Below are 12,333 nucleotides of genomic sequence, written 5' to 3'. Positions count from 1 at the left end.
AGCAAAACGGTGTCGTTTTTTCAGTAAAACCGACCACCAGTGGATGGTCGGTTTTATGTGTGCCACGTCATCGATACGGTATCGTTTAGTTGGCATATAACCGACCACTGACGTCGGTCGGTTTTAAGGTGACCAAATCGACGTTGATCGATTATGTCCGATCGGTTTTACCCTGTTTTATTGTAGTGTACTCAGTGTAACACAATTCCATAGTTTAGAATATATAATAGATAAAAATAATCAAAGTAATAGTTTAATCAATGGAATTGGTGTGTGATGATATAACGATTTAATTCGGAAAAAAAGTCAAGTTTCATAATAAGTTTACATAAGATTCATAAAACTTGCAAACTATACAATTATTCAAATATATTAGAATTTTAGATCCAAAATTTAAAATTAAAAAAAATCTCATATTAATGAAAACGTTTTTCAAACACTGAACCATTTTGTATTGGTTTGATATTCGAAGCAAATTTTTTAGATATATTTATTAGCTTTGTCGATATCTGAATCAAATGTTCTCCCCCGACCATTAGTATAAAACTAGCTTATCAAATTACTTTTGATAATTATTTTGATTTTACATTTTTTTAATTTTGTTACAGAATATCTTAATTATATTGAAATTTCTAAAATTATCGGCTGTGCTAAAATAGGCTTTGAAATAAATAGGTCTTATTAAAATTAAATAGTTATATATGATTTATTTATAATCTGTCTCTAAAAGTGTTAGGACAAGTTACATTAGATTATAAAAATATTTTTATGTAATACTTTTAATATTTCAGATATTATTATATAACTCAGTCAAAGTAGGATTTGAAACTAATAGGTCCTAGTTAAATTAAATATTAATTTTTGATTTATTTATAATAAGTTTCTAAAAGAGTTAAGCATGGTTATGCTATTATAATACATCTAGTAAAATTAGGATTGAAATAAGCACGTCATATTCAAATTAAATTGTTATATTTATTTTTATATAATAAGTTTATAAAATAGTTAGGTCCGTTTACATAAGACTATAAAAATATGTTAATGTTATATTTTGGGCCTAACTCCTGAAACTAAGTAATAAAGCACGAGTATCCACATACTACCCAATTTTATACTCCCTCCGTTCACGGATTGTTTACATTACTTTTCAGCACGTTTTTCAATATTCGTTTAAAATATACTTCCATAATATTTTTTTTAGAAAAAAATTCTGAAAAAAAATTTCATGTTTAAACTTTTATTCAAAAAAAATTAAGAAAAAATATTATCAAACTATACTTTATTGAAGTCTTAGGTAAACTATCCAGCGGGAGGCAAAAATATTTAGATAGTATAATGCAATATAGTATAGATATCATGCCAAAAGGTTGAGACTGGGGAGGTTACTCATAAAAGAATGCAGTAAGACCATCTATTTTATTCATATACATGATTTAACAAATTCATATTATATATATGTATTATGTCCTTTAAACTAAGTATCTTGGGATTGGGCAAAAGATTAAATAACTTGCAATTTTATTTTATTTCATGAGATTATTGCTTTATACAAGTACTTTTAACTTTCTCTTTCTTTAAAATATGGTTCTTGTTGTTGACAAAGTTTGATTTTAATATCTAAATATATATCACGATAATTTTACAGTACATTTTATTTCATATTTTATTAATTAAAATATATTTACATAAATATTGAGTCATCTTTGTGTAAAAATAAAATATCCCATCAACAAAGTTATTAAAAATAATATAAATTTACTTAGGTATTTAACGTTTGTGTTATTGTGTAAAGTTTGATAATGTTATATATGTATAAATAAAAAATGAACGTCTACACAAGAATTGAATAACAAAATAGATATAATTCTTGTTAGATGAGACGTAAGACATTATGACGTTACTCGATAATACTAAATGTATTGTACTATTTGACATTTTCTACATGCGTTTTTTCTATTTTAAAATTTAAACCACTCATATGTTACATCTGTATATCGTACTTTTAGATTTTGAAAATAATATATAGTATTATGATTTGTATACAAAAGAAAATTAAAAAGATACCATATATTTTTATTTGTTTATATTAAAAAATAAACTTATGAAGTCGTTGATGAGTGGAATACAACAAAATTTACCCATATACGCTACCATGTAAAACCGCTTTCCCACACACATATATATGGTTATACTAGATTTTTGTTCAAATTTATTTCAATTTGTATATAACTTGTACATACACCTTTCGTCCCAATTCATCTGTATTGTTTGATTTTTGATGATCAAATTGACCGAACTTTGACCATAAATAAAAACTTATCCTTTCATTATTTTTAAAACTGAAAAATACATATTAAAGTACAATAAACAACATTTCTAATATTATAACTTTTATAAATATTTTCGATAATCCATTATATAAAATTTTCGGTTAAAGTTTGATCAATTTGACCATAAAAAGTCAAATAAGACAGATAAATTGGGACGAAGGGAGTACTTAGTTAAGGAGTTAAATTTCATGTTTTTGATAATTTTACCAAAAATACTATCAATTATCACTTTCTTTATCATTTTTTTTGAATATTTTACTTTGTTTTTGTTTTTTATTTAAAAATTCGAGTGTATATCAATCTCATGATATTTTTATTTCCTTGTCATTTTTTCTACATTTATCGGTCATTTTTTTATGTTCTTATTCAAATATTTGTTGATGCTCAAGTTTGTTATTTTTAAGGGTTACAATTTTTTTAATGTTTTTTATTAACGATATTTGTAATTAGTTGTAATAGTAACAAAAGACGATCAACCTCTTGCATGGTTATATAATTAATATTTACGTGTACTTTTTATGCATAATTTTAAAATCATATAATGAAAACTTAAAAAAAACAAAATATAAGTGTTTAGTAACGTATTTTTGATGAACTTGTATATGATTTATTATAACTTTGTTTTATGCTTATATTAAATCAACACAAATTTTTATCTTGATTTTCTAAAATATATATATATATGACACTTTCTGTGGTATTAGACATTATATACTCATCTTTATTAGTTTTAAAATATTAAATGCGCGAAAAAAAACTATTGGGTAATATTTCTATTTATTGATTTGTGTTCACTAGTGTTTTACTTGCAGGTTTTAAACACAATTGTCATGGAAAGTTTTCCCGTTCTCTCAAATTCGCAGACTAGTACATAAGTTGAAATCTTTCAAGAAGATTTCCGCGTATTTCATTCAGTTGATCTGAGATTGTATCTTATTCTTGTGGTAGACTTACTGCGTGACCCTATAAAAGCTATGAAAATTATGGTCATGTGGTTGTGGTCGGAACGAGTCTGATTCTTTAATAAGGTCACTTAGAGTTAGAGTTTCCGGTAATAGTAGTCAATGATCTTGCAAAAGAAGCTAATATATGCCTCACAATTATTGATAATCCTCAGTCTTTATTACTCACGCCGAAGACTAGTGAAATTCTTCTAACAGAGAGTGTGGTGCAAAAGAACTTTTCGTTTCAATTTTAAAAATAAATCAAACATTTGCAAAACCTGGACTGGAAAATGTCTGAAGTACTGCTTGTACGCGGGCTTTTAATGACTTGATTCAACAAGCTATTTTACGAAGTGAGGCTCAAAGGATAGATGATAGACAAAAATAATTTCTTGAAAATGAACAAATAATGTTTTCTAATATGTTTGGTAACCATATGGTACAATCAGATGAATGTACAATGTTTGTTACATTTTCAAAAGGCTATCATGTAACAAAATAGGAAGTTCGAGATTTGTTTTTGTAAAAATATTTGGAGAATGCATTGAATCATTTCACATGCAAGATGTGAGAAATATGCAAGATCACACTTATTTGCTCGAATCATGTTCTTTCGAGATGACATAATTCATGTGATCCTCAATGGAGTTCCTAAGGCCAAATATACAATTAACAGAAAATAAGTTTCTGTTGGGTTTATGGAGTCTATTAATTAAACACATGAAAATAGACTATTCAGATTAAGATTCAGATTCAGATTAGTATGGATTAGTCTACTTTTCAGATTTGGACTATAATTTGATTTAAGCCTAGTTTTTTCTCTTATAAATACTCATGTAATTGTAAAATCATAACACAACAAATTGTAAGAGATCAATACAAAATTAGTGCGGCTTGTGGAGTAGGAATTTTCGAACCACGTAAATCTTTATCTTGTGTGATTGTCGTTTATTTTCTTGTTCTTATTTATTCACTTTGGGTTTTGCTTTCGTTGTTGTATACTCAACAACTGGTATCAAGAGCCTAGGTTTTCAGGAGATTGGGAGCGATGGCAGAAGACAAGAAGCTAAAGATCGACAAATTTGATGGCAAAGATTATGGGTTTTGGAAGATGCAAATTGAAGATTATTTGTATCAGAAAAAAACTACACGAACCGCTGGAAGAGAAGAAACCAACTTCAATGAAGGACGAAGACTGGAAGCTATTGGACATGCAGGCTCTGGGTGTTGTCAGGTTGACTTTGGCAAAGAACATTGTTTACAATATCGTCAAGAAAATGACAACTTATGGTTTGATCAAGGTTTTGTCAAACATGTATGAGAAGCCGTCTGCTTCAAATAAGGTGTATTTGATTCCCTTGTTAGTTGCCACGAGATTGAATGAAGGCGATTGTGTTGTTGATCATGTAAACGAATTTAATTCTATCCTTGAAAGATTAGCGTCGGTGAATATTAAATTCGATGATGAAGTACAGGCCTTGTTGTTGGCATTCTCATTACCAGACAATTGGTCAGGTTTTGTCATTGCTATAAGTAATTCATCCGGGACCGGTAAGATGACTTTTGATGGAGTTCGAGATTCGATTCTTGGAGAAGATATTCAGATGAGAAACTCTGGAGAGTCGTCAGGTTACTTGTTGAGTGCTGAGAGTAGATGCATAAAGTTTGAAGGGGGACAAGATAAGGGGCGTAGCAGATCGAATTCACAGAAGAGAGGACAATCCAAAGATCGCAAGGATATTGTTTGTTGGAATTATCAGAAGAAGGGTCACTTCAGGAATCAGTGCACAACTCCCGCGGCTCCTAAGGGAAAGAGTAAAGAGGATAATTCAGCTAATATAGTTGAAGAAGTGGTGGATGATGATGCTTTGATTTGTTGTGTTGAATGTTCGGTTGAATCATGGGTTATGGATTCTGGTGCATGATTCCATGCTACCCCTTGCAAGGATTTAATGTTAATTTTCAGAGTTGGAAATTTTGGTAAAGTTCGTCTTGCTGATGACGAGACTTTGGATATTGTGAGCATGTGAAATATTAATCTCAAAACCTCTTTAGGAACTAGCTGGACTGAAGAAGATGTTGTTATCTATAGGTCAGTTAGATAAGGAAGGGTATCGAGTTACTTTTGGAGACGGACAGTGGAAGGTTATAAAGGGGAATCTAGTTATTGTTCGTGGAGAGAAAAAATGGACTTTGTACATTGTTGAACAATCTAGATATAAAGCAAATACAGTTGCTGATGAGATTGAGTCTTCAATTTTGTGGCACCAAAGGCTTGGTCATATGAGTGAAAAAAGTATAAAGTTGTTAACTTCGAAAGGGAGAATTCCAGAGTTGAAGAATGTGGAAGTTGGGTTCTGTGAGCCATGTGTTTTTGGAAAGCAGAAACATGTTACTTTTGCAAAATCAGGGAGGACCCCCAAGGCTAAGAAGTTAGAGCTAGTTAATACAGATGTATATGGTCCAAAAATAGTTAGGTCATTGGGCGGATCTCGCTACTATGTCACTTTCATTGATGATTTCACTAGAAAGGTACGAGTTTATTTTTTGAAGAATAAATCTTATGCGTTTGCTACTTTCAAGAAGTGGAAGACTGGAGTTGAAAATCAGACCAGTTTGAAGGTGAATAGTTTGATGTCAGATAATGGTGATGAATACAGTAGTGATGAGTTTAAAAGTTATTGTGCATGATTTGGGATTAGAATGATTAAAATTATTCCAGCGACACCACAACGGAATGGTATTGCAGAGCGGATAAATAAAACCTTGAATGAGAGGGCCAAGAGTATGAGATTACATGCAGGATTGCCAAAGATGTTTTGGGTTGATGCAGTTAGCACAACACTGTATCTCATAAATATAGGACCTTCAAGTCCTTTGGGGTTCAAGATTCCTGAAGAAGAGTGGCAAGAAAAAGAGGTAAATCTTTCAGACTTGCGAGTTTTTGGTTGTGTTTCTTATGTGCGTGTTAAAGATTTCGACAGGGACAAGCTTGAACCGAAAGTAAAGAAGTGTATCTTCATTAGTTATGACTCAGATGATATGGGTTACCGTTTCTGTGATGAACTGACTAAGAAGGTCTTTAGAAGTAGAGATGTTACTTTAAATGAGAATGCAGTGTATAAGGATAAGCTTGTAGTCAATTTTAATTTTACAAAGGAACAACCTGAGAAAGAGGAAGTAGTGCTTGAATATATTACAGAAACAGATCTTGCAGGACATAGTGGGAGTTTGGAGAATTTTGATGACAGGGTTCCCGTAACTCCACAAACTGAGGTAAGAAAATCTAGCAGAATTGTGAGGCCGCCACAAAGATATTCTCCTTCATCATATTATATATTATTGACCGAGGATGGAGAGCCTCAGTGTTATTCATAGGCAGTACAGGTGGATGATTCAGTTCAGTGGAAATCAGCCACAGATGAAGAGATGAGTTCTCTTGAGAAGAATGAGACTTGGTCTGTAACAGAGTTACCAGCAGAAGATAAGGCTTTACAGAATAAGTGGGTGTTTCAGATCAAAGAAGAACATGATGGCAACAAGAGATACAAGGCGAGGTTAGTAGTTAAGGGTTATCAACAGAATAAGGGTATTGATTATAATACTGTATTTTCTCCCGTTGTTAAGATGACTACAGTTAGAATTATGCTAAGTATCGTGGCTGCAGATGAGTTACATCTAGAGCAACTAGATGCTAAGACAGCGTTCTTACATAGTTATCTTGAGGAAGACATCTAAATGGCTAGAGGGATTTAAGGTAGCTGGGAAAGAAAACCTTGTTTGTAGGCTAAAAATCTTGTATGGTTTGAAGCAAGCACCAAGATAATGGTACTTGAAGTTTGACAATTTTATGATGAAGAATGGGTACACGAGGAGTGCTATGGATCATTGTTATTACTTTAAACAGTTTGATTCACCTTATATCACATTGTTATTGTATGTTGATGACATGTTGATAGCAGGATCAAATATGAGAGAAATCAACAAGCTAAAGAGATAGATGTTTGAGGAGTTTGAGATGAAGAATATGGGTGCAAAAAAATAGATTCTTGGTATGAGCATCATATGGGATAGAGTTAAAGGTACTTTGAAATTATCTCAAGAGAATTATGATGTGAAATTGTTGTAAAAATTCAGTGTCCAGGATGCGAAGACCAGAAGTACAACATTGGCGAGTCACTTTAATCTCACGAAAAAGCAATCACCTAAACGGATGAAGACAAGAAAGATATGTCAAAATTTCCTTATGCGTCTGCAGTTGGAAATTTGATGTATACAATGGTGTGTACAAGGCCAGACATTTCTCATGCAGTGGGAGTTAGCAGATTTATGTCTAATCCAGGAAGAGAGCATCGGGAAGCAGTCAAGTGGTTGTTAAGCTACTTGAAAGACACATCCAAGGTTGCATTATGTTTCAGTAAGAAAGATGTTATCTTGGAAGGGTTCTCTGATACAGATTTGGGTGGATATTTGGATACAAAAAAAAATATAACTCGTTATATTTTCACTTTGGGTGGTACAACAATTAGTTGGATGTCTCGACTTCAAAAGAGTGTTGCTCTTTCAACCACAGAATCAGAATATATTTCTATCTCTAAAGATAACAAGGAGATGATTTGATTGAAGAATTTTCTTGAGGAGTTGGGCAAGAAACTACGGACAGTGCTTTGTATAGCGATAGTCATAGTGTTATTCATCTTGCGAAGAATCCCGTATTTTATGTTAGGACGAAGCATATTCATCCGAGATATCACTTTACAAGAGATTTGATAAGAAATGGTACTTTGTCCTTGAAGAAAATCCTTGGTTCAAAGAATCATGCAAATATGTTGACTAAGATGGTTACGAATGAAAAGTTGAAGCTTTGCATAGCTTCAACTGGCCTTCATAATTGTTTCATGAGAAGGCATTGCACTAGTTAGAGTTATTGATTGAAGAATTAATTTTACTAGACTAACAAGAGTGAAGTGAAGATGTGGTCAGACTCCAAGTGGAGGATTGTTGGGTTTGTGGAGTTTATTAATTAAGCCCATGAAAATAGACTATTCAGATTAGTTTATGAATTTGTCTACTTTTTAGATTTGAACTATAATTTGATTTAGGCCTAGTTTCTTCTCTTATAAAATACTCATGTAATTGTAAAATCATAACACTACAAATTGTGAGAGATCAATACAAAATTAGTACGGCTTATGAAGTAGGAATTTCTGAACCACGTAAATCTTGGTCTTAGAAAAAAAAACTATGCGGCCATTAGTTAATTGATGATGTTTGTAGTCATCCAAATGAAATTTTTTAGATATTTTATAATAATTTAAAATTGATATTTTTTTACACAAACAAAAGAGTTAGACTAATTTATATATGGGCATAATAGGATATCCAAAGTGGTAAGTCTTATCATTTGTTATCCTAGATTATTAATTTCATTCTCGCCCATCTCGAAAAGTTTTAGAGAATTAATAATACTCGAATTTATAAACATTCAAAAATACTAAAAAAAATTAAATAAAATTTAGTACAAACCACATTATAAAATCTATCATAGATCCCAGTGTTAAAAAATGTGAACTTAATAAGAATACTAAGTGATGCCAATAATTTAGACTAAAAATGATGATTTTATAAATTATCGCAAAAACTAAATAAAAAAATTGTGATAATAGTCAATCTAAAGGGCTCATTTTTAGAAAATGTTCCCAAACATATGTATTTCGGATTTTTCAACATTTAATAAATCTGAATAAAATATCTTATGTGTTTATTTGAAGTATTTTATAATATTTTTTAGTTTTTTATGATTATTTGTGTCTAGAGAAATAGAAAAAATTCAAACGGTCGGGATTTTTTTTTAAAATTAATATTTTTACTCTTTTTCCATATTTCTTTTTGCAGTAGTAAGATGATGTAAAACATTTTTCTAAGAATCATTTTCTGGAAAAAGATATTAAAAAATAATTTTTTGAATAAATATTTTTTTTGTAAATGAATATATAAAATCATATATGTCAATTATTGTTTTATTTATTTGAAAATATGGCCAAGAGCTAATTTTCAAGGAAAAAAAATGAGCTTTTTTTCCAGAAAAGTGGTCATTAACCACCATTCCGAAAAATAAAAAATCATGTGTGATCAGTAAATTATAAACTTGAAATTTTGGTCACCAAAATATGAAAATGGGATTAAATGCGGCCACAACTTTGTAATTCACTTTTGATTTGTATATTTTTTTGAACTAATTTTTATTTGTATATAGTATTTTATTCTCGCTTTTTGTTTTACTATAAGCTTGTTAGACAAAAAAAATAGCTAACGTTACAAATTAATTAAAAAAGAGTTTTCAATACCACAATGTATTATATTGGTTCAATAGTGGTACCGAATTATTTTAGATAAATCTATTCAGTTTTTGGATGTAGCAACCATATGTTCGTGCTATTGTTACAATTATATCTATTTGGTTTTTTGATATACGAACCCAATTTTCACCCCTAATTTGAAAGATAAATTTATTATTTTGAATATCGTGCTAAACATTTGAGATGGAAGGGATCCAAACTTGAGTATTGATCGTCGAATGATGTAGTTAGAACAACAATTTTATGTATACGCACACAAATGATTAACATAGATATATCATACATATGACATATTATGTTATGGAAACTAAGAATCTTGTAGTGTGCTAAGGCATCCCATCAAGTGTTAAGTTTTCATTTATGTATTAACATATAATTTTTTAGTTTTAAGTTTTTTTAAATGGTGTACGTTTTATCTTTGTAACAATGCAATATATCCTTAAAATATTGATATATATTTACGATACAAATGTCACATTTTATATAATTATTTCATAATATTTTCATAAATATATATCTCATCATCTCAGTTTTTTACAGTAACATAAACTTGCTTAACTGTTTATATGTTATGTAATTTATGCACGCAAATTAGAAACAAATGACTCAGTCAAAAAAATAAATCATAAATTAGATATCATTCTTGTTAGGTGATGACGTAAGAAGTACTAGATATTAATAAGTGGACGAATATTGGCATTATTTGAAGTTTTCTGCATGCGGTTTTCTTTACTTTAAAACTTAAAACAATCATGGGTTACAACTGTTTAACGTAATCATAGATTTTATACAAAATAAAACGGAAAAAAATATCGGATTCTTTATACATTTATGCTATAAATGCACGCTATTATCAGAGTTTTACTAGACAGTCCCTGCAAGCAGTTTTTAGCTTCTCCGTAACTTTGAAAACTTGTAAATTTCTTTAAACCACTATTTTTTTCATATCATCGCATACCATTGCTATCTTTTTTGTCAAACATATCATTTATGCACCTATATATTTGTGTAGAATTTCGGGTTAATTGTTATTCATACCCATATATAGTTATGGAGATGTATTTCACGTTTTTTCTTGATTTTACAAAACAATCATACTCATATATCACATGATTTCTTTAATATTTTTTTAGAATGTTTTACTTTATTTTAGTTTTTTCAGATCTAAGAATTGGTGTATATATCACTATCATGATATCTTCAAAAAAATATTTTATCATTTCTTATTCACAAATCATTTATTTTTATTGTGTTAAGATGATCAGACTCCTGTAGAGTTAAATTATTAATATTAGCATACAATTTATGCATAGTTTCATATTGTAAAATATACTTAAAATATTTGTGTGGAATTAGTATGGGATCAATTATAATTGTGTTTCATGGTTAGATTAAATTAATGTATGATTAGATTAAATGAACGTATTTTTTGATATGAATCTTATATTATGTCTCAGATGTATTCAATGGTAGTAGCTATTTCCTATTCTGTTTTTTTTTCTTTTTAAATATTCTATACATGTTTAGTAAATTTGTTATTTCTTTAAAATAATTTGTTCTCATTTATTTTTTCACTTGCAGGATTTAACAATGGAAGGTTTCCCCGCTTTCCCCGACTCACAGCCGCAAGCAGAAGTTCAAATCTCTCAAGAAGAATTTCGTCTATTTCATTCAATTGATCGAAGATTGTATTTTATTCTTGTGGCAGACTTATTTCGTGACCCTATAGAAGCTATGCAAGTTATGGCTCTTTGGTTATGGTTAGAACGAGTCGGATTCTTTAACACAGTCAAAAGAATCTTGGAGTGGCCTGTCATGCTAATCAACGATCTTGCGGATGAGGCTAACATATGTCTCACATTCATTAATAATCCTCTATCTCTATTACTCACATTAGAGGCTTTTGAAATTCCTCTATCACAGAGCGTGATACAAAAGAACTTCTCTCTTCAATATTTGCAAAATAATGTAAAATCTGCAAAAATTGGAGTGGAAAAAGTCTGTAATACTATTTGTACACGGGCTTTTAATGATTTGATGGAACAAGCTATTTTGCGTAATGAGGCTCATAAGATAGTTGAGAGCCAACAACAACTTCTTGTGCAACAAACAATGTTGTCTAATAGTTTTGGTAACAGTGTGGTGCCAGCAGATGAACGGACAATGTTTGTCACATTTTCAAAAGGATATCCTGTGGCGGAATGGGAAGTTCGTGAATTTTTTACCAAACTTTTTGGAGAATGCATTGAATTGTTTTACATGCAGGAAGTGAAGGATTTTGACGATCAAGCTTTATTTGCCCGAATTGTATTTTTTAGAGCTGACATAATTCATATGATCCTCAATGGTGCTCCTAAGGCCAAATTTACTATTAACGGCAAACATGTTTGGATGCGAAAATTTGTCCCCAAGAAAAGGAGTGTGACTGGGCAGAGCTCACAACAGAACCACAATAATGGTATTGTCTAGGCAGTTCGGGTTCATCAAGTTTCAGTTGGACCATGTTCCAATTCAGTTATAATGTGTGTTAAACCTATTCAATAATTATGTATGTTTGAAATCTGAATGAATAAAAAGGTTAATAAAGTTTTTATATAAAAATTTTGGTGTAAAATTGCTAAAATATTACTGTTGAAATATAATTTAATGTAGTTCTTTTTTCAGGGAAGGACTAAATCAATAAAAATTCAAGTATATGAT

The 12,333-nt window shown here is 30.3% G+C and overlaps 1 protein-coding gene across 1 annotated transcript; it reads left to right on the top strand.

Moving 5' to 3' along the window:
- Positions 1–11,223: 11,223 nt before the first annotated feature.
- LOC141673138 (uncharacterized) lies at positions 11,224–12,102 on the top strand. Its single transcript, XM_074479871.1, has one exon. The coding sequence runs from the start codon at positions 11,224–11,226 to the stop codon at positions 12,100–12,102; it is 879 nt and encodes a 292-aa protein (XP_074335972.1).
- Positions 12,103–12,333: the final 231 nt, after the last annotated feature.

Source organism: Apium graveolens, chromosome 7 (assembly GCF_009905375.1).
Source record: "Apium graveolens cultivar Ventura chromosome 7, ASM990537v1, whole genome shotgun sequence".
NCBI lineage: Eukaryota > Viridiplantae > Streptophyta > Magnoliopsida > Apiales > Apiaceae > Apium > Apium graveolens.
Note: the sequence above shows the minus strand (reverse complement) of the source record. Positions and strands in the feature narration are given on the sequence as shown.

Coding starts and splice junctions, on each gene's coding strand:
- LOC141673138 (XM_074479871.1), top strand. CDS start 11,224: ATGGAAGGTTTCCCCGCTTTCCCCGACTCACAGCCGCAAGCAGAAGTT.